We start from the raw sequence: 25,015 nt of genomic DNA on the forward strand, positions 1-25,015 counted from the left end.
TTTAACTCTATTTTTCAACAATTTTTCTCATACAAAATAAAAATAAAATTTAAGCTGCACGAGCATGTTTCGCATTCATGGGAAAAAATTAGCTTTTTTCAAAGTGTTGCCATCACATTGATTAAAGCTCCAACTAAAAATAAATTAAATCTTTTTGGAAATGAAATCTGCAAAAATATAATTTTCGGCACGTGTCTGTAGGAAATGAAACAAATATGAAATATTATTTTTTTTTTAAAAATAAATTCAAGAAAAATTATTTTATGATCTTTACACTCTCTATATTATTAATCCAATAAATCAGTTTTATTTTAAGGCAAGTTTTGTTTAATATGAACAGGATATCCATTCAAATCAGGGCCACACAGCTAATTTGTAAACCTTTAGTAAGACACAGATCTGTTAAAATGGTCTAAATGGAAAATGATTATATTTTGTGTAACTTGATTCAATAAATGCTCTAATAAATAACGAATTTTTGATTTTACATAAAGCTTCTGCTGTGGAAATCACGATTAACAAATGTTCTTGAAACACTAATATTTTAAATAAAAAGAGTTAATTTCCAATCAACTAAATCAATCACTTAAACTAAATCAATCAAATTTATGAAAATTTGAATATCACTATTCAACAAAAAAAGGATAATTTTAGATTTTCCATCGATCGTTTCAAAGAAAATACGCCAATCAGCGCGCAGGTTTCTCAAGATTAATTGGCCTAAGATTATGAAAATGTTGAGTTTTTCTAAATTTTTAACATTCAAAACTTCATAAATAAGTCTCAGTTGATTGTTGAAAATAGAAACATTCATTCATTTATTTAAAATTTGGTGTGTCCAGAATATTTCTCAGAATATGATACCTTACTGCATTAAATTTAGACTTCATATCTTTTGAAATATATTTATAGGCCGGAACAAAATATTTTTATTGATTTCATTTCAATCCTTTTGAAAGCAAAACTAAAAACTGAATTTTATGCTGAATCTGAGAAATTTTTGTTGAATTATTGTTTGAGATATTACATAAATTATGAAAAATATTTTGTAGTTCACATAAGACTTAAATACCGAGCGATTCTGTTTGCAATACTCATATTCAATAATAATAATAATAATTAACAATAAAAATGATAAATAAAATAAAAAGCTTGGTTTCATTAAAAAATATCTTTATACTAATTGCAATTTCAGCATTTCCACTTTAAATTAAAGTTGAAGTTTTACCGGAAATGACAACAAATTAGCAAAATATATATAGTAAATTGAACGAAACGATCTAAACAACAGTATAAGTTTGGTATGACTATCAAAATTTGAAGATTAAAAATGTTTTGTTTGAGAATCTATTAAGAGACCAGTTACTTAAAATATTTAATTGAAAATTGTAGCGAGCGGTAATACTGGCGAACCGGCTGGTCGCCAAAGGCGGCTAGTTAATAAATAAAAAGATAATTCTACCATATATAGCTTATCTCTGGTTCTTTTGACTACCATCCAAAGATGTAAGCGACTAATAATAAAAATTCAGATGAAATAAGATGCATTTAACATATTTTCACTAACTTTGAATTTAATGCATAGCAATAGAATTTGTCGCTGCTTTATGTGCATCATTTCGGCGCAACCAAAAGAGAAATTATCTAAATTATTCATAAAATAACCACATAATTTGAGATCCTTCACAGAGCAACGAATCGCTTACATCTTTATCGATTTCAAATAACTTTTGAAAATTTTAAAAACTTATTCATATAATGATTTATTTTTGAACTGAAGTAGAAAATATTTAATAAATTTAATATTTAATAAATTTTAGACAAATATGTAAATCTAACTGATGAATTTTAATTGAAAATATAAGCTCAAAATTTGAATATTTTCCCCTTCTCTTTGTATCTAAACATAAATACGCAACCGTGGTTGAAAAAGAAATTCCTCTTTAAAAATTAACTGTGAATCCCCAAGCTGTATTGCAAGAGGAAAACACATTTTCATACGCTCTCCATTCGAAAGAGTGCAATCAAAGCACGCATGAAATTTGCTGTCAGTATGCTACATTGCTGGATTATTTGACATCATATCATTCAGAAAATTTTTTCGATTATGTTATAATGCACGTATATTTTCATATTATTTATGCGTTAATAAATTTTTATTTTCAAAAGACGCGATTTCAACTAAATAGTTTTGCAAAAATTGTTTCATAGTTAATTTTAAAGCTTCTAAGTAGAGAGTTTCACTAGTAACATTTGAAAAAATGCAGCGAAAAGTCCCGTTTAGGAACATTTCGTTTAGTTATATTAACATACAGTTTTAAAGCAACGCTAGGACTAATTTGGGACGGACCTCGTCATTTTGAACCGCGGTCAGATGACGAAGACGGCACCTAAAATGATATCCCACTCTCCGAACTTCCACACCAGCGGGAGGACGTTTGGCCCCAATAGATTTAATGCGCACCAGACCCACTTACACGACTTATCTTCGGTGGAATCGGGTCTCAAAACTGAAGCCCTCCGGTTCCGAAGCTAAGACCTTACCACCAAACCACCGCGGCCTTCTTGTTTATGCAAATCCTAAACAAAAAAAAAGATATAGATAATTCAATCAAATCTTTAACAAGGACAATTAATTGTTTATTTCGTTTTCAATGAAATTTAATGGTTTTGATTCTTTGTCATTCAGGCTGACGAATATGAAATTGAACCTTAAATATTTTATAACTAAAAAAAATTTCAGAAAATTAATTTTTAGCCGATAATATTAATAAAAATTCTATTCCAAGAAAGACATAGAGCGTTAAATTGCATCAGCATTAAAATGATTCATGCATTTAAAGCAGATGTTATTATATATGCGTAACAGTAAACTGAGTTTTTTCAGAAAAAAAAATTAAATTCTAGAGGATGATTTACCGCAGGAAATCAATTGATAAGAAGATGCAGGCTTTGAAAGTAGGAATTTCCATTTCATTCAGCCGGAAGAATGATAAAAAAAATAATAATAATAACAACGGAATCGTTTGATTCTATGTCCTCGACCGAAAATTCAAGGATATAGATTCAACCATCTCTATTAATATTATAAATATCTTTAAATTTAATTAATTAAACGAAAGTATTTTATTCAATGTATTGCGATCCAATTTAATAAATACAGTGTGATTCTGCAACTGAGAAATAGAGTATATCATATAATATAAACAATTATGTGTAAGATACTCCATAAACTTTAGCTACAGTAGTGCTGGAAAAAAAGAAAATTATATGGATGTGGAAAATAAGTAAAAAATAATGTCATGATATCAAAATGTCATCATCCTAGACTATGAAAGCCATTATGACAAAATAAATAGACTAATTCAGATGTCATGATTCGTTTGTACAGTAAAAACTGTATAAACGAACGTTACATTAACGTCTTTAACCTCTAATATAAGTAAAAGAATTGAATAAATATGAGAAAATTGAATTTTGAAAATTTGCTTTACTAGTAATGTTTCTTTATGAATCCTTTTCTCTTCAAAACTAGAGTTTTTATTCTCAATGTCTGTATTCAGCACAAACCCAACACTTCTCGGGAAGTTTAAACGTATTGTTGGAGAACAACAACAACAAAAGAAACAGATAAAGAATTTTTAAAAAAATACTTGAAAAGAATATACAACTTATTGACTAATGTCGCAAACAGGATAACATAATGGATTTTTTTCTAAGAAAGTAATTTATAATTTACTATCCTATATTATAAAAAAAGAAAGGGGATTGTCCTAAGGACTTTTAATCCTTTTTTGTTTCGACTGCAAGTTCTAACAGACATCTAAATATTAATTTGTAATATAAAAGCATATTTTGAACATGGGTAAGGCGCAGATGAATGTAGAATGATTAATGTATGAAAAGGCTACTTGTGAACATAAAATCTGTATGTTCCAACATGCAATATGCCAATAATATTCGAATATATTCAAATAATATTTATAGAAATAAAATACAAATAGATATTTGAGTCGAATATTCTAAAGATTGTATAATATTCAAACCTACTGCAAACGGTATTCAGAATAATTTTATATAAATAATATTCAAAATAAAAATTTGCTATATTAATCTTCTTTACATTTCTCTTCAAAATTTCATAATTTTTGAAATTTTCATAAATTTCAGCGCTTTTAAATCTCCGTAAATTAAACAAAATGTGAACCAAAATTTGTTATTTTTATTAATCGTCTCAAAATATAGCTTCTTACAGTCGTATAGTGCGTAAATTTGAAATTATTCAAGTAAATCCAAGATTTGGAATTAGAAATATGCAAATTAATGAATATCGGTAAAATGTCATTCTTTCTTTCATCAGAAAACTTCCTTTTCATTATTTTTAATAGTTCTGTATTATTTAATAAATACAAGGACTAAATTTTCTTGTCAGGTTAGATGTCGTATATCAAATCATGACAATTAACTAAGATCCAAGCGATTTTAACTGACAGTGATGTTTTATCCTGATAATGCAATTAAGAGATCAGACTAACATAATTTAAAACCTAAATTTGTTTTCTGCCTAATCCTTGAAACTTGGAAGCATTTCGAATATATTTGCTCACGTTATCTTAAAATTGAGATTTTCCTCGCTATGCAGATCCCATGTTTTTCCACTTGTCAACAGTTCTTTATGTAATTCCGCAAATATATGATAATGTCGCCAAAATTTGCTGACGAATTTTAGTGTCATTTTCATATTGCATTCAATTAAACTTATTAGTTTAGACTGAAATCTGATTAGCTTGCTCAACAGTGTCCATTATCGATGTCTTTTCTAGACAAAACGGTGGGAAGATATGAACGACATGCACATGTCATGAAACGTTTATTCAAAGCATTTGTTCGTTTTTACCTTATTTTCTTAGCTCGAACAGTTTCAAGGTAATTGTTTTAACAACAGCAAGGAAATATTTATGAAAAAATGCTTCTATGATATACTACATATCAGATATTGAAACGACTTGATGCCTGATTTCGAGAAAGAAAGAATTCTAAAATTTTTATTTACAGGCGTTTAGTGCAATTTAGAAGTTCGAGAAAAATACTTGAGCAATGTTTCATATTAATCAATTATAGACTGAAAACAATTAATTCTGGATGTTTATTCGCCAGATTCTTTCCGTTTCATTCAAGTAAGTAATAATGACTGGATTAATTTTCATTCTGGAAAGGTTCCATCATTTTTGAAATTAATGTCCTCGATTATCAAATTCTATTCATTTAAAGTAGACTTCTTTTATAGTAATTATTTTACCATTTTCTGTTTAAAGAAGATTTCTTTTAGAGTAATTAATTAACCACTTTCGTTGTTACTTTTACTTTTGAGAAGAAACGGACATTCGTAAAATAGTTTTCTCCCATATAAAAAGTCGAGAATTACAACTCCACTCTAGACTAGGATACTTAGTGTTCGATTCTATAGTATCGTATATAGATTTCAAAACTCTAAATACTTGTGAAGGATAAAATAGTTTTTGCATTTAATTACTATTGCGTTGTAAGATAGCATCCCACTTCATGTTACCTCGTGAAAATTTACGGATTAACAACAATTTAAATGAATAGTATATTAAATAGAACTTAATTGTACTTATTATTAAAAATTAGAACAATATTGTATATTATTCTATTGTATTATGTATTTAAATTGTATATTATTAAAAAATAGAACAAAGTATTTTGATAATTTGAACTTAAATGCGATTTTTTTTTATCCTAACCATATCAAGCATCTTTTAATTTATTCTCACGATTTATACACTTTCAGGCTTCAGTTACATTACACATTCAATCTTTCACTAAAGAAGTCAAATTTGTGCTAGACTGTTGGATTATTTAGTGGGAATAAATGATTGTCTTAATATTTGCTACATTTCAATAAGTTCTACAGACGAATTTCGTTCATTATAAAAATTTATTAATCTGTAAAATATGAAGGGCATTTAAGGTAATTTGGAACAGTGACTACAGTACATACCAGTGAAACTTTAGTGAACTGTGAAACTGAAATTTTTAAGAACATGTTTAAGGAAGACGAACAAAACTTTGCTACTTTTTTTAGTGCTATTTTGTAATGATAGCTTACATTAGTTGCAATTGTCTTCAAAAAAAGTAAAAACCATATTTACATTATATTATTTATTCCTTGCATCAGTTATCTGCAAGGTAAGTTGCTTCTTGGATCTGAAGGATATAAGTTTACGACTATGATTCGATATTCTCTTTTGGACTTTCTGCTGAGAACCAGTATAGTGTTCTTAGTTATCACTGACAGTTTTAATTAGAAAAAGATTTTTAATGTAAAAAAACTTATATTTTTTATGCATTTTGAATAATTTATTATATGACAGAAACTGATATTAAGTCTCGGAACACAATAATGCCCTATACTGCCAATAATGTTTCTTATTTTATGCCAAACTAAAAAATGATATTTTTAAAGAATCCACCATGTATTCTACATAGATGACATTTTTCACGTGTGAAAGCTAGTAATTAATAATGATCTGACACTGATTGACGTTGAGTGTAGAAGAAAATTGACTTCAAGGAAGGGGGAAAATAAAGATGATAGAGAACTGTAAACATGATGATTTTGAACCTTTTCAATAAGAAACGGAGGTTATGTGGATGGAGAAATAAATATGCAAGTAAATTATATTAAAGGTATCAGAATGAATGACCATCATTTGCTCGTCAGCGGTAATGACGGAGTTGTAGGCGAGCAGATAAATGTGTTAGGTTTAAAGAGCGCCAATTGGATGAAATCAAAATTTGCTTTGGTATTTAATGATAGTTTAAGATTGCTGCGAATTAAATAAATTCTTTCTACCAGATCCTATCGCAGAGTAACTTTTTTCAGCCAAAGTAAATGTTAGAATAAAATTATTTGAATTAGAGATTGAACGTATTGCTTAAAACAAGACCTCTATTTTCCACAATTAAATTGAACTACAAGTCCCTATTCATTTAAAAATATGTTACTAAATCTTATATATATTTATATATATTCGTGTTTCACAATTTTTACCAATTTCTATTTTTATAAAAATTGATTTCTCGACTTGTCCCGACAAAATTGAGAAAAGAATGATTATAAATTACTCTAAATTGAAAATATTAAATAATTTATATGCGATATTTCGTGAAATAGAACATATTTTTAATCAAACATGGAAATGGATGGTAAAATAAATTTTGAGGCAAGAAAGTTTTATCACTTCAAATATATTCTCTTCTAATTAGTCCATTATTGTTATCTGAAGTCAAAATTGGTGTTCCCAATTAGTATTCTCTTAGATAATTGGGAACGAACCGGGGTAATTATTAACGTCACTATAAGTGAGACTGGTTAATAAATTAGTTTAGAACGCCTGACATTATTTAATGAGCCTTTTAGAATATATTATGCGCTCACATAAATTATAGACTTATTTACCTTTTCATAAGAACGTTTTAAATAGAAAAAAATTTTAAAGTGTGCAAAATTTCCCGAGCTAACTTTAGTCCAATATACAACTGTTAAAAATGAAACAAACAAAATCAAACAAATGAAAACAACATGACATGTTAAAAAATGAAATTATCAACTTGTCGTTTATGGATTTCCCAATCTCGCCTAGGTCATATCAGTTCATTCAGGTTTTCCCTTTCTATTCCTTTAATAATCATAGGATTTAGCTTCCGTTTTTTATTTACTCTTAGCATTGTTGCACTCTGTTTCTACTGCTGATTATTAGTGCTTATACTTTAGATATCCACTTTCTACTGTAGTTTGGTTTCCTTTTAAATAAGCTCATTTGAACTTACAGTAACATAGAATTTCTGTACAGGTGTTAATACATTCAGAATTAGAATTTACATTAAAAATGTGTCCTTTGTTAACACATTAATTTTTAATCAAAAACGAAGACGACTTATTGCATGCGTTTTATTTTCTTATTATCCTATTATAGCAGATATCTAAATTCCACAGCTAATAATTAATAATTTTTAATAAAAAACGAAGACTTATTGCATGCGTTTCATTTTCATGTTAACCTATTACAGCAGATCTCTTGATAGCAGCTATCTAAATCCAACAACTAACATTTAGATCAACATGATGGCAAAATAAAAATACATAAATTTATGTACTTTGTCCAAAACTAAGTTAAAGGAAATGATCAAAGCGAATTGTTTATATATTTCCACAAACTAAAGATCTCTTTAAAATGTAATCTCACATTTGATGCATATGTCTTTAAATGATTACATATCATCAGTCATTCAATAAATAAAAATTCCATTAAGCTTTCATCTCATAAGATTAATAATCCAATTATGGCATAGTAGAGGTAAGAAAGGCTCGAGGTACGATATGATTTTCTCGCCCCCAGCCGCTATCATTGGCTCTGCTAGTGTAAATTTCGCACGGAGTATGGTATTATGTTTACGCCCTTCCATTACATTTTTCTTTCAAATGGGACATATGCGCACTAATGTTTTATCTCACCTTAAGGAGCATTCATTACTTATTTTGCTCTTAATATTATTTAAATCCACTATCCATATTATCGAAAGATGTTATTAAAAGAATACAAAATGCAAATTATGAAATTTAAGCTTTGAAAGTATGTGAGATAACAAGCATTTTCATGTCTCATTTTAAATGCATTTCAATAAATAGTAACTTAAAAAAACTAATTTAATAACACAAACTCGCGTCTTTACCTTCTAATTGCAATATAAATAAAACACATATTCATCTAACCAACTAAAAAACCTTTAAACATCTAAGAAGGAGAAAGCAAGTATAGGATTGGACACCAAACGTTTGACACAGGAAATAGAAATTTGTTTGGTGGAGCATTCGGTTATCTGACTGTTGGTTCGAACTGAGAATCGAAATTTCTGTAACATATGTTTAAAAAAATACAAATGGGGGCTCAGTTTCACCATATACCCAGTTCCCGCGACTTATGTTAAAGAATTTGACTGAAGAACGTTTTGTCTAAGCTTTCGAGATCTTTTATTTATTTATACCACGTAGCAGGTAATTAATCACGCAAGGATAAATTAATGGAATATTTTGAACAAGATGTCATTCTCAATTAATTCTGATTACTAACGCTGGAGAATTTGGATGACAAATTCTAAATTAGTGTTGACAGGAATGAAAAAATTCCGTTAATCCTTAGTTATCCCAGTTAAGGATAGATCGAAAAATATTTCTCATCATCCAAAATAGGAACTCGATTTAAAAATTATCGCTTTTACTGTTATTGGTATGAATGAAGTTATTTTTTTTCTTTCTTTCTTAACACGTTGACTGCAGCATTATGCGCCTGTGCTTTATAAATTATATGCAATTGTATCAAACCATCTATCTTATTAGATGTCCCCTTCCCTACTATAATTAAGAGATAGCAAAGAAGGGGTCATCTATTTAAATAGATGTCCCGAATATCAGGCATGAATCGTGGCAGCGAACGCTTTAAAATATTATTCTAATTTCTTAGATTAATTGATAGGCCAATAGATAAAAACAGAAAATGTCAGGAAGTTATAAAAACCATTGAGTATAACAAAAAGTTGGAATATATTTAATGTATAGATAAACTTAATTCCAACCAGATGCAAAGAAGGAATGAGTAGCAATTCATTCAGAGAAAGGTTCATTTTATTGAAATTACGGCTTTTACCATGAGGAAGTATTCAGAGGTCGGTGACATGATCTTCATCAGTAATTAGACCCAAATGGAATTTTCATTGAAAGGCTTCTCAAGGTTAGCTTTCATTTTGATGAGAAACTAAAAGGAGTTTTTTTTTTCTGCTTTTGAAAGAAGCACATTTTTTTTTAGGTTACATTTTGATACATAAAGACATATGACGTGTTGGTTAAGATATTAGGAATACGAAAGAGAACTGAATCAGGTTTGAAAAGTCAGTTGCCTTCTTAACACCTCCCAGTTCACAAGGTCAACGACTTTAGTATCACAAATTAATCTTTAAAAATTATTAATCACTTTCAGTAATGATAATCAGCAAATGCCATTAAATCGCTATTTTATAATAAATTCGGTTATAAGAAAATTGTCAAAAAGTACCTAATTAATTTTATTGTTTAAAATGTAAAGAGAATAAAGCATCATATTTTTTATTTTCTCAGAAAATGGACGCAAAATAAGAACTCAAAGAAATATAAGTATCTTATATACCATCGCATTCAGGATTTATTACAAGAAAATATCGCACGGTATTTTATGAGGAAATTCAATTTATGACAGCTGCTATTCAATTGTGTAACAAGGATAAGTGGAACAAAATTTCCTTATCCGCATTCTAAAGTGAAATAAATGTGCTATAATTTTATATTGAGGGTATTCCTCGTTGACAAATCCCTGTTACAAAATGTTAACTATAATTATATTAAACGAATATTATATATAATCAAATCATTTCGTCGTCCGAAAGATAATCTGTTCTTTTAAAGGGGAACAACTCTAAAGAAATAACAATTGCTTTTTCCGATAATAGATCATAGAATTAAAGTGAAGTACCAGTACTTATAAGAAGGAAAAACATATTTCGAAGTCGGATTTAGAAATTTTATTCCATCTCTTAAACCAGTATCTCTTTACTTTTACTCGATATCAATCAAATTGAAGTAGAATTGCAACAGCAAAGAATGAACACTTTCTCTTCTCCAGAGTGAGACGCGACTGCGGTACACATAACTTTTTTATATATAAAAATTTCACTTTTTATTAAGCATCTCAACCAAATATAACCGATCGAAACAAAAGGAATCCATGCGCTGTCTTTGCGATCGAGTTATATAAAATCGACTTTACCTTCAGTACTGTTAGTTTGATGAACTAACAGTACTGGCAGACCAACATATTTACATACTTCGCAGTCACACAATAAAGTTGACACCTTCGAATCAATATGATCATTTGGTTTTGTTTAGTTATATTAACTACCCATTTTAAAGCAACATTAGGGCTATTTTGGGATGGACCTCGTACTTTAGAACCGCTATCAGATGACGAGAATGACACCTGAGCTGACACCCTCTCTCCAAACTTCTACACCACACCAGCGGGAGGACGTTTGGCCTCGACGTATTTAACGTGCACCTCAATATGTTCAGATTTCACTAGTGAAGCAAGAAAGAGTGGCTATAATACGAGTTTTTTCAATATTCAATATTCAATATTATTTTTGACTCCATCAAGATATAATCAACTAAACCTTCAATTATTTTGAACTTGTACCTTTCAGGTTAGAAAATGGGCTTTTAACTTTGATGAACGTTTTCTATATTTAATCATATCTTATAGACGGATGTTTAAGAAAATATACATATAAATGCGAATTATACGCTTTAGAATTGAACGGCAAAAGCCGTTTCCAGACTTCTTATGGTTAAAAAGTGACATAAAAGCTCTAATGTTTTGTTCCCATGACGCCCCCAAGACTGACAGCCGGTACATCCATATCCTCTTGCTCTTTTCAGATTGCTACGCCACTGGCATCTTTATTTCTTCTAACTTCCAGCTTTATCTCACACGATGACAGCAACAGCAAAAAAAGAGTTACAAAAATCGCTGTTCGTAGGAAACTAGAGACAGGGTATCCCCAAACGCTCAACAGGTTTCAAGTTCAACGTCAAAGCAGATTTTAGAGGAGTATTCACAAATTTTCTATCGAATTCCATTCAAAACTGAGAAGAAGCCAAAAGCAGATTTTGTGGTAGATTAAATGCATTGAATTGTAGGAATTTTTTTTTATTAATGCTGTTTGACTCAGGCTTGCAACTCATCATAAAGGGAAAACAATTTTGATAAAATTCTTAGTCAAAGAATTTGGCAAATTATTCATCTTTTGCATTTCCAAATGAGAAAACAATTTCGCTTTAAGTGATTAGATATATTTCCAGTTCAGAGGGCGATTTCAAAAGAACTGATAGCGGTCCAGTTTCGATAAGTTCCTATCAAACAAGAAATACAAAGCTCAAAACTTACAGTACTGATGTGAAAAAAAGAATTTGAAATTTTAGAAATATTGTTGAAAAACATATTCAGAACTCAGTTATAAGACAGTCAAAAAGCTATCAAACTATCAAATTAAATAAAATCCTATGTTCAAATAAAAGAAGAAAAAATTATAAAATATTTAAATAAATAATGAAAAATTTTTATAAAATTAACTTCAGCCAGATCTGTCACATTATTTTGAAAAATAACAGCCATCTGAAATTTGATATTATACTTACTTTAAAAATAAAAGAAACCGATAAACTTTAGCTAAAATTCAGATTTGAAAGCCACAAATTGTTTTAAAAGTAAAAAAGATTTCTATTGTCGAATAGTCTAATTTTCCGAATGAACACAGACGGGAAATAGCATGCTTTTTTGCTCTGAAAAGCTAGTTGAGGAAAGAATATGGTAACTGAAATTATTGTGAAAGTGGAATTTGTTAAGCATTATTAGTTGCACTTAAATTTCCATTATATAATGTTTATTTAGTGAGTATAAAGCTGTTTTATCTTTAGTTTCTCCACTTGAGAGTGTTAGGTGTAAAGTTTTTTATTACCGTATAAAAATAGTCCACGTTATTATATAAATATATAATAACACATTTAAACGTATTAATGTTCTTTTAAACTTTTTTTAAATAAAAAATATCTTTATTTCGTAATGCTACAGCTGAAGTGCAGAAAATAATCCAAATGAATAACAAAATAAAATTATTTTTATAGTATTTATTTGATAGTCCGATATGTAAGAAAACTAAATAGAAAAAACGAAGAGTCAAAGCATTCACTATAATATTAGTACATCTTTCATCGTCAGAAATCAGTAGTTTTATTCGCTTCATTTATTTTTCCTTGTCTGCGAATATCAGTGATATTAAATATAAAACATAGCTGCCAGTGGCGGTTATTTTCAAAACTTGAAAAAATCTTAATCAAAATAACACTGGATAAAATATCATAAGTCGTTCCTCTACATGTATTTGCTATGTTGTTCTTTTTATTGTTATGTTTTTTTTTCATTCTTTTAAACTGATAAGGCTATAAAAAACTGAAAAATGTTGCTTTTGTATTTTAGTTTATTTAAATAGTGAATCAATCCATAAGACGCTTTTGAAAGATGGTGAAATTAGCTGACATAGTTATGAAAAAGAAAATTACTTTTTTTTTTCTTACACTACACATAATTCTTTCATTCGTTCGCCCTTGCACTAGAAATAAAAAGTGCTGAGATCTTTAGTAATATTTATGACCCACTAAAATGCCCCAATGCGCATCTTATAAAATTAAAATTACTTTTCTTCTCAAAATAGAAAACTAACAAACATGTTGACTTTTTTTTTTTTTTTGGCCAGAGAGAAAAGGTTTTGTCTTTTTTTAATAAATATACTTAAAATATAATTTTTTTTTACTATTACTAATACATAATGAAGCAATGACCTACTGAGTTCACATTCAGTAGAAAGAGTTTCGACTAACTCAGAGAAGAAGGATATGTCTGAGTTTTTAACTAGCATCGTTAAATGAGGCTCGAGTGTAAAATAATCGCATAACTCGGGAAGAATATGAAGACTCTTCTGGACCTCAAAAAATACATCTTCTGAGTCTTCGTCAACCATTTATACTCCAAACAAATAGTTTTTTCCTTTGGTCATGGGTATTTCACAGTTGAAATGTATTTTCAGAACTAGAAACAACACAGTGAAACTAAACTACGGAAGAATCATTCGAAAATTTTGATTTTCATTTAACCAAAAGCAGATTGTTAAATGCAGTAAAATGTGGTAATGGCAGCTTTTTACAAATTAACCGCAGTTGAAACTGTTCTGTTTTAGAATCTGGTAAAAATCAAAAAATTGTGCGGGTTTTTTTTTTTCTCCTGTTGAACATATTTTTTCATTATTTTCACATTCTTTAATAAATCTGAATAAACAAGGAAGAGGATTTCTAAATCAACATCTCTCTCTTCACAACCTGATTTTCACATTCTGACAGTAAAAATTTGAATTCCGGTTAGTAGATAATTTGAGTCTTCAAAAATTCATCATCTTTCGTAGTTTATTGATTTTCTGGGAGGTCATAACATTTACGCTTTTTCTAACAATTACCTTGGTAGATCTAATTTAAACATTTTCGATATAATAATACCATTGATGACAACCAATTAAAAATACCGATCCGATTCTAATAATTCCTAAGAAATCGGTGTTGTTTTGTTTTAGTTCCTTCTCATTTGAATTAGATTTGTCAAAGTACGTTAATTTAATCCGAAATATGTGATCATTAGATGATGAATAAACACGAATATATTTCACGAAAGTATAATCTAAGTGGCCCGATTATCTAAACAAAAAAATTCTAGGGATTGGGACAGGGGAAATGGGAATTGGAATATAATGCCGACTGTTTCAGCAAATCCACGATTTCTTGTTATTTTATCATTCATATTAGCAATATATTGTTCTGTAAGCAAATTAATGATATTCAAAGGAATAGCATAGCAGCTCTTAACTGACATTTACTAAGCTAGGGAAGATCGTAACTGTAAAAAGACACGATCAAAAGTATTGGGTCAATTTCGGATAGACACTTTTTTTTTTTTTTTTTCGAATTTTTTATGAAAGGCTGGACTTTGAACTTCGATCGTGTAAAGGACATCCTGATCTCAAAATTTTAGAGTGAAGAGAGGATTTAAGGGGAAAACTTGAAATTTATAAAGAGAAAAATGATTTACGTTTATCCGGTTCTCAGAAAGTTGACAATGATTCGCAACTTTAATCATTGGTTTCTGTTTCCTGTGCTCAAAATTTACATGCCTTTTTTGTAAAAATAACTCGTGTATTCGGAAAAATATAAAAAAAATTTTAAATCTCAAATTTTTCCATGCGTATTTTTCTTTGAACATACAAAGTTTTCAATCAAATTATGAAAAATCTACAGAATTTCCGAGAATATAATAATGAAGAATTATACTAAAATTCAAAGAGAATGCTTTCAATATTCGAGAAAATGTTAGCATTTGTAGTAAACAATTTTTAACTGCATGTGTGAGAATTATAACTTATTTTTTCTTTAAAAATGTCGAAGCCAGATACATTGCAAAACTTTTATGAAAAATCCAGTGAAATATAATATCAGTAAAATTAAGAAAGATATCGGTGTTGCAACAACTGATTTTTAACTATACTCTGATAGAGACTAAATGATTAGATATTTTCCAGAAAAATTTTTGGATTGTATAAAGGCTATATATTGGTTAAATACCCCTGCACACTTAAAAATAAGTATATAAATTGCAGCAAAATTAGGTATTATGGATGATAATAAATCTTATTATATTATTCACATTATTTGCACAAATATTTCTATCATAATACTAGGTAACTAGATATACACTATATAATTAAAATTATCTGGATATTTTCATGTTTTTATCCTACAAATGCATCGGTTATTAAGTGAGGTGGGAAATTCTACATAACTCTCCAATATCTTCAAGTATTCTATGTAAATCCGTTAGTGTTTGGAATGATTCTGCAGAAATTTCACGCCATTCTGGTGAAAGAAAATCGGTAATCTATTTCACTCATACGCGGCGTTTTCGCCTAAATTGAATTCTCCTCAAAAGAGTTCTATCGAGTTGAGATTCGGACTCAGAGTAGAGTAATTTTTTTTTTTTTTCACATACAAGTCAGCAAACCACATCTGATATCTTATGCGCAGAAGCACGATCACGTTAAAACAAGAATTGATTTACTGCCATTTCAATTATGCATTTTATTAGCATATTTCTATTTTTTTAAAAGCAATATGATTATTCCAAATTCAAGTTTAAAAACAATAATTTATAAAAACCTACTCCTCATTAAATTTTGTTTAAAAGCAACTTTAGTGCCATTTGTTTAGGCATTCAACTGTGAATATATCTGGCTACGAAAGTGTTAAAGAAAAAATATGCGTAGTTAATAATTATTTCCTCGAATTCTCAAAGTATTTGCTTGGAATTTTAATACGATGCTTATCTAGAGCATATTCGCATATTCTGTTTGTATAATTTGGTTGAAAACTCTGCATGGTATAAAATATTTTAGAGAATTTTTCAGAGTATTTTATACTCTGAAAAATGCTTTCTGCCTTTCTTACAGTAAGCGCCTTTTTTTGTATAGCAGGCACGAAGCCTTTTCTTCATCATCTTCACTGGCTTCGTCCAGCCTTTCTGAAGAAATCCGAAACAAAATGAATCATATTATACGTATAGAAAAAATCTAGAAGGTAAATTCTTCAAAAACCGATTTGTTTAAAAAATAAAAATATTTTTTCTGAAATAATTATTTATAAATAAAAAACGAAACAACTTGGAACAACTTTCAACTCTGAACGACGAGACAAAATCTGCTCTCTTGGATAAAACGTATTTTCACTCACAACAGGAATTCTACAGGTCCAGTATGTAAACCTAAACCTATTGAAAAATGCACTGGGCTAGCCTATTTCAAGCCTCTTGCTAGGACATGAATGGCCATTTATAGAAGTTGATCTGTCCTGTGACAAGACTCACCTTCATCAAGAATTTATTGACCTTTAAATATTTGATAAATGAAAAGAATCAACCCAAAACAATTTAATACAATGTATAAGTAATTTTTCATTTAATTGATTTTATTTAAGATTAAAATACACTATTTCAAAAAAAATATGTTCCCTTAAATATGCAGTCACTGCTTAAAACAGATTAAACTTGTTTCAAAAATTCAAAAGTGCAATTCTGAATCTACACGCCATTACTGTGAAAGAAATGAAGAAAGCTTTTAAATTGAAAAAGATGTTTTTGCAATGACAGAAACCGTTATGAGTACTTTTTTGGAAGCATATTCATATTTCTGACAGACATTTAAAAATAATTATTGATTAAATACCTATCGATTTTTAAAAGTAAATACAAAATACAGTAAATTCAAAAATATATGTTATAATAAAATAAATTAGATAAATAATGTTGAATGTAAGTATCCAACCAGTACAATATCTAAAATGTTTGAGCGCGCTCATTTCTGAAATCTTCACAGGCCACAGTTTACTCACAAAAATTATGAAAAATGTACTAACAAGTTAGGGAGAATGAAAAGATTGATTTTAAAGTGTGGCGGTAATAAATAATTTTGGCGGGTTTTAAATAATAACAATATTTACCGTGAGCAAGAATTATATAAAAAGATTGTAAATAGTATGCAACGATGCAGATTAATAATAGCAAATAAGTTTAACTTTCATGATTAAAAATAATTTTTTTCAATTGTAAATAAGATTAAGTGCATTGGCGAAATATTTTTCACCGTGATTCAATATTAAAGAGCGAGAGAAAAGGTAATAGTGCTTATCAAGTCAAACATCCAGAATTGGGCAATATTGTATGCCATGTTTAGAAATCAATTAATCCTAGTTATGTAGTAAGAATTTAAAAACAATTCATTACCTTCAAATTATGATTCTTCCAAAGCATTTATTAATTTAAAAAAAAAAAGCTTTAAATTACGATTGCTGATTGAGCGTAAAATAATACTTATGCGTTTGAGTAATCAATGAAAGGCGGAAGTTTTCTATTCAACACATTACCTTAGAAAAATTACGTTGTTATTTATTCTATAATCATTTTTTTTTCTTTGAAAGATAATTGTGCGGCAATTCAATTGCAACATCATTATAAAGGTCAGAACTGAATAAAATGTTTTTGTTTTATTCGGAAATTGCAGTAAATTATTTACTAATAAAATTAACTTAATAGCAGTGATCAAATGGTATTTTTCAATATTTTTAAAATAAAACTAAAAGTTTTTACTCTTACTGACAAAATTCATATAATACCAGAATTGAATTATTTCTTTATTCATATGATATCTGACGTATTTTGAGAAAAAATGGATCAAAATTTATTCATTTATAAGTTCATTTCATAAGGTATCGAGCTTTTAAAAATACATAAAAATTTTACACCATCAGTCTTATTACAATTTAGTAAATGTCAAAAATTTTTCACTTACCTTGGAAACTTATTATCTTTCTTTTGCTTTGGTTTTTTTACCAGCTTTGTAAGGTGACTACAACGAGGACAGGTTTTGGTGTTGGCATCTTGATTTGCCAAAACTAATAGCTTGTGAAACTTTTCCTTATCGGGTAATTTTAAACGAGCTGAAATTTCATCTCTGTGCACGTAAGCATTGCATGCATTATTGCAACATTCTATCTTCACTTGTCCATCCTTCACTTTTGAAGAGAAATAACTTTGCAAACAATTCGAGCATGCAGGATACCGACAACAAGCTCGGCGATATAGCCATTGAGAATCAAAGCAAATTCCACATTCTTCAAATTCCCAATCTCCGACTGGATAATGTGGGGATGGTTCTTGTGGAATAATATCATCCGGTAACAAATCCAGTACATCTTGCAGTCCATGTGGATGCTCCCATTCCATTACCTCATGGTTGTCCAACAACCTCTCAAGGACAAGCCTCATTTCAGACAACTCTCTGACAATCATGTCATCTGGAGAACTATAATCAGATGAACTGTAGGTACGGCGTGGCTCAGTTCTGACCTTAGTCGTTTGGAAATAATTTTCAAAGGTGTAATCATCTGGATCTTCTTCGGGCCAAGAGGTCATTGTAGATGGACCAGCATCTGAGGAAGTGGAGGCGTTCTTCTGATGTTGTATCCCAACCCTGGCGCCAAAATTATCGCCTTCTTCACTATTTATACTCCAGGTATCAGATGATTCCTGCTGAACGTATTCTTCAGGATCTGACTGAGGATGATATCTGCCTAACTGAGGTGGCACAGGACCAGCTGAAACCACGAAACAATCTAACAAAAAATGAATATGATCCATTGACATAGGACCGTCGAGAGGTATGAGCCAGTTCTTCAAGCATGAATATTTAAAACGGTATGACCTGCGTCTAACTGGACGATTATTTTTCATATAAAGAGAATTATTTGTTGCAGGCAACTGCACAGGCCAGCTTTTAATATAATTCGCCGAAGCTTCCGATGTTAGAATTTTAACATTAATATCTTTTTCCTTTTCATCTTTCACACGTTCTATAACTTCAGCAGACTCCATGATTTCAATTTTGGGAATTTTTATTTGAATAATCCAAAAATCTCATGGAAGCAAATTGAGATAAACAGATCGATCACTAACGCTCGTATTCGCAAACCGATCATTAGAGCAGTAAAGCATGATTTAAAGGAGCTACATACCCGAGTGAACTTCTGGTAAATAAATATTTACTATGAGAATGCGGACATGCAAGAGCCAAAGCTCGCAGGTGTAAAAAAAGATGCCTAGCGAATAACGGGAATATCGCGATCATTCATCAGTATCTATAACTTGTATCAATCGAAGTTCATGATGAAAGAAATATCAACATCTGTCTTACCCGCAACCTGACGTAAACATTGCTGTGACAGTTCTGTTTCTCGGAGGAGAAGTATTATTTCCTTCCTATCTGGAGCCCTCGGAACAGGTTTCCCCTTGAGCAGCTAGGGTTGCTTTTGACAGAGCAGAATCTCGCCAAGTTGTCACGCCAAGGCGATTCTAAAGCAGAAGCGTTCGAGTGTTTGGTCAGAACAGATACACCTAAACGAACTTTTTTTACCTTGTTAAGTTACCTACGAAATGACGCGTCAATCTATGTACATTAAGCGCTGAATTAGTAAAGCTTGCCTTTTTTATATTTTTGGCTATGAAAATGTTGCAATAAAATCAAAATGAAACGCTAAAAAAATTATTGGTGATTTTTCGTCTTTCTCGGTCAGATTATTCAGAGGAATTAGGTCGGGATGATTATTTTTCATACTTCGAAGTGAAGATTAAAATGATCACATTTAATGCAGGTCTGTCAAGAAAAATTTTGTCCATAGATTTAAAAAAAAAAAACAGTTCTGTTCAAATTGGATACATTTGATTATCTACTAAAGTAAATTATAAAATTAATCTTAATGTTTTTATTTAATGAAGAATAGAAGCGAAAAATGTTTGTAAAATCCCTTTTTTTAATTCAATACATTGTTTTTTAATGTAAAAAGAAACTAAGTTACAAATAATTGAACTTGGAACTGAAAATAATATTCAACTAAGAATATTCCTATAAACGATTGATTATATATTTTTGTGAAAATGTCAGTGTAGATTCCAATTTCAATTTACTTTATATAAAGCTAGTTTAGCCATAATTACTTAAATAATTTTGTTATATTATTTTAAGAAAATAAATATGTTTTGTGGCAGGTTACGATAGACCTAGCTTTACTTAGTTCCCTAAAACTAAAACTTTTTTCCCTCCTTTTCTTTCACGATTCGTTAGAACCACTTCGATTATTTCATTGTAAGTTAATACGTAAAATAAAGAAAAACGGCCTGTGATGATATATTTAGAGTTACATCTTTCTTTTATAGAATTCTAAGTCGTGTAGTTTGTAGATACCCCCCCCCCTTTTTTTTTAGCATCAACTAGGTGAAGTCCATCAAAGCGAAGAGCAAAATACTTTCAAAACTGGAAAACAGACTTTACGTAGTTCTTCGGCCATCACATCTTTGTTGTATAGAATGAGAATGAAACTGCCATTGTTGCATAGAAACGTTTCGTAAAAAAAAAAGTGGCCTTGTGTCTTCTGTTAAATCGGAGTCAAACACAGTAGCCACGGTAAAAGAAACTATTGAACAAATGAAAGTAATTCATAAAAATTGAATGCATTTCTCAAGATCTCATATTAATTGCATGTGATTAAGAGGGAATGAGTATACAATGTTTGCTAACATTTTATAAAACAATTTTTTTTCTTCTTAAAAACAATCAGACACAATTTTTTTGTATTTGAAAAAGTCCATCGACTTTTTTTTTAATCCTTCTCGCCATTTTAATATTTAAATTTTACAAACAAAACCCATGTAAGACACCCCTCTGACGCCTCTCGCTTAATTTATTTTTCATGAAAATACAGTCGTTCCGTTCTTCACTCATTAATAAAAAAATTGCTAATAATACTCTGGGCATTTTACGCTGATTTGTTACCACTGGCTGATAATTATGAAAATATTCAAAACAAAAATTCAGAATTAAGGAAGGAGGAAATATTTCACTTTTATGACGATCAGTACGAAATTTTTGTCGGAATGAAATGAATTGAGATTAACATAAATGACCCGAATTGAGCAATCATTCAAGTATATCTGATTATACAATATTATGAAGAAGATTATTTCTTAGAAGATTATTTTTAACGAAAATAAAGTCTTCCTATTAGTATTTATTTGAACATTCAGAAACTCTTCTTTTCCACAAAAGGAAAGCAAAGTAAATTTTATTGCTTTTCATTTGCGTTGCAAGTTCTTTTTTTTTTTTTTTTTTTTTAAATCTTAATAACAATGAATCTTTTTCAGAGTATGGATATTTTTTACGAAACGGATCATTCATTCTTCCGCCTTTAAATGTGAATGCAGTTCATTTTGCGATATTGATATTTCTAATTTAGTTCAGTTCATTGGATTAACACTTACTTTGAAGATATATAACAGTTTATTAAAGAATAAATCTTATAATTTTTTTCTCAAACTTAAATGGCAACCCTAGGATATCCTTCATAATTTTCGTTAAAAAGTGAGATAAAGAATTTCAAACTGTTTGATTATCTATTAAATAGGAATAAAATATTCTATAAAATTTCGAATATGCCAAGACCTCGTTTAAAGCTGCCTTTACTCGCACTGCTCAGCAACAACCGTAATTTTCGTTTAATGGAGCGTTTTCGTCAAAGAATGGAAGCGATTGATTTATATTTCAAAAATATATCTTGACATTTTATTTCTTGTTTATATGTTAGTTCCATAACTGTCGTCTCACAATAATTTTTTTATGTTGAAAATTTATGGCATTCCCTTTTAAGAATTATGTTTAAACTAAGCTGTTTTTTTTCTTCTTTACAAACAAAGGAAAATATTTGCTACTACTTTATTAGTTATATAATGTGTTTGAATAACCATATTTTGCGCTTAAATCACCCGAGACAAAATTTCATTTCAATGCATGAAATGCTCTTTCAAGGGTTCATCTTCAATGTCTTTATTCGGAAAGCTTTTTTACAAAGAGACAACATTTAAATGCCTAGAAAGAATGTGAAGTAAAAGGGAAAGGTGGGCAAATTTCTTTTTGAATTACAACTGAAAGAAATCCCAATGCTGATTTCTCTATTGATTTTTTATAAATAAATGTTTCTTCAGCTCATTGGATAATAATAAGTCATAAAATTTAAGGAAGCAAAATTTATCAAGTTCTTCACGCTTTTGGTTAACTACATCTTTTTAAATGTTTTTGTATTCAACAGTTATGAGTCTAATACAGAATTAGAAATCATTGGTTTCAGTGAGAAGTTTAAGAAGAAAATATCCATAGTAATTTGTAAATAAAATTAAATCAAAATATTACAAATGAAAACAATAGCTTTTTATAAATGTTATAGGGGAAAGTTAGACCCCCCCCAAAAAAAAAGATGAAATGTTTACTTTGAAATTGTAAATGCTAATGGTTTTAGATGAACAAATTGTAAACCCAGCGATTTATTTATTTATTTGAGAAATTATTTAATAAGCATTCTATTGATCGAAAAGTATCTCTTTTCTGCCGTTGAATTCAATTATATTGGAAGATTATTTTGCTATTCATGAAGTAACAAAAATAGATTATCATATTTTATTTCCTGGTAACAAAACTTTTCATTCGAATTGTTTATAATAAATGCCTGTCTTAATGAAAAAAAACCTTAATATTCATAAAATTAATTAAAAGTAAATTTTGTTAGCATCTAAGTTCCAGGTAGCATTTTATTTTGAACAAATAAGAGTAAAATTACTATTTGAATTTTGAAGTATCTCGAGAATAAGATGTTTATGAAAAATTAAAAGACTAAATAGATAGCGAATGTAAAACTACTTCTATCGAAATCTTTCTGTTTTTCATTAGCTCTTGATAAATTGTATAAAACATATTTTGTAAGAGAGTAATACGTACTCTCAAACACTCTGCACTTTTAATGTGCATAATAAATAATTTTATTAGAGTTAGATCAAGAATTAGATATGGTATGTTAGGTAAAAACATGATAAGTCAGAAATTAGAATTATTTTATCATTTAACTAGGATTTACTTACTTTAATATTCGAACCGTATTCATTGCATGAGAACAATGAATGCAGCAATTACACGTGCTGGGTCATTATTCATGTAATGGCCCAGTAGAAGATTTACCACAATATTCATTGCAATGTAATATGATCGGCTGTTTTGAAAATGAGTTGCCAATACTATGAAGCCGATTTCAAAGATGTATGAAGCAGGCTTAAGAAAATCCGTATGACGAAAGGTATCGTTAAGGTCATGAAGAAAGGTGAATAAAAATGTAAATAAATAAAGACTAGCTATGTAACCAATCAGAAAAAAAATCTTCTTCATTCATATTTAATTGATTCCTAGATTCTTAGACTTCCTGGTGGTAAAGTCTCGACTTCGAAACCGGAGGGTTTCATGTTCGAGACCCGATTCCACCTAAAAAACGTCGTGTAAGCGCGCCTGGTGCACTCTAAATCCGTCGGGGCCAAATGTCCTCCCGCTGGTGTGGTGTGGAAGTTTGGAGAAGTGCGGGTGCCAGTTCAGGTCCTTGTCATCTGACCACGGTTCAAAATGACTAGGTCCGTTCCAAAATAGTCCTAATGTTGCCTTAAAACGGGACGTTAATATAACTAAACTAAACTATCTTAGAATTCAAGAGAATTTGTATTTTTCCTGCTGAACATTAACGATGTAAATAGATTTTCGTATTTTTTAACATTGATTTTCGTATTTGCATTTTCATTCGTTTTGAAATATTTTACCTAAATATTGAATTTTTGAATTTTGATGTAACATCAATTCATTCTAATTTAAAAATATATCTAATATCAAACAGTTTCGTATATAGTTATACTACGGATTCAAGCTGCAAACCATGTCCAAAATAGAATGCATCATCTTACAAAGTAGCATTAAAAGCTCTTCCAACAGAGCTTTTTTTTTTTTTTTTTTTTTTTTTGATACTGTCATTTGAAGATGAAATAATCCCTAAATAATTATTACTTGGTGAAATATTCCGGTAATATGGCAATCAGGTACAGTTCTAAAACATAATGTAAATATATAAATGAGTGAATTTAATTTAATCTATTTAACTAGCCTAAAACTGGCTTCGAGTTCATTCAGTAATGTCCATCAGTTGATTAAAAGATAGTAAGACCAAAACGAAAGAAATGCCATCAAACTAGCAGGGCTTTTTTTTTTTTTTTTTTTGGAAATGCATTAACAAAGGTTAGATATAATTATTAAATTTCTGAAATTTTTACTTTTGAAATTTGAAAAAATCTTTTTTGTAGTTAAAATACTTACTAAATATTTATGGTATAATTTAGAAATTTGTCTTTAACTGGTATGTTTTCTGTGGAATAGACTGTTTAAACATCCAGCTCCAACGGGAAAAGGTCAAGATAATTTTCAAAAATAAGTGCACGTTTAGATAAACTATTACATTTTTTAAAATTTTATAAAAATGCTAGACTAAAGGCTGAAAGTATTCTAAATGTTACAAAATATTTAAAAAATTATTTTGGTATAATAACAATATTTCTCTTTAAGATATTTTTAAAGAAATTAATAAATTTTCAAAGGACTAGTTTTAAATTTGCGATTATCCTCCCACTGGCGTGGTGTGGAAGTTTGGATAGGGGGTGCCAACTCAGGTGTCGTTCTCGTCATCTGACTGCGGTTTAAAATGACGAGATCTGTCCCAAAATAGCCCTAGAGTTGCTTTGAAACGGGACGCTAATATAACTAAACTAAATTTGCGATTAACGGTTCTAAAGTG

General features: G+C 29.4%; 1 protein-coding gene across 1 annotated transcript in view; it reads right to left on the minus strand.

Moving 5' to 3' along the window:
• Positions 1-19,581, minus strand: part of LOC129960948 (E3 ubiquitin-protein ligase ARIH2-like) — a 93,448-nt gene extending 73,867 nt beyond the window's left edge. Inside the window, exon 1 of the mRNA XM_056074710.1 lies at positions 18,106-19,581. Coding sequence (XP_055930685.1) covers positions 18,106-19,187 — 1,082 coding nt within the window. The 5' untranslated portion in view covers positions 19,188-19,581. The remainder of the gene's footprint in view (positions 1-18,105) is intronic.
• Between the last annotated feature and the right edge of the window lie 5,434 nt (positions 19,582-25,015).

Source organism: Argiope bruennichi, chromosome X2, assembly GCF_947563725.1.
Source record: "Argiope bruennichi chromosome X2, qqArgBrue1.1, whole genome shotgun sequence".
Taxonomy (NCBI): Eukaryota; Metazoa; Arthropoda; class Arachnida; order Araneae; family Araneidae; genus Argiope; species Argiope bruennichi.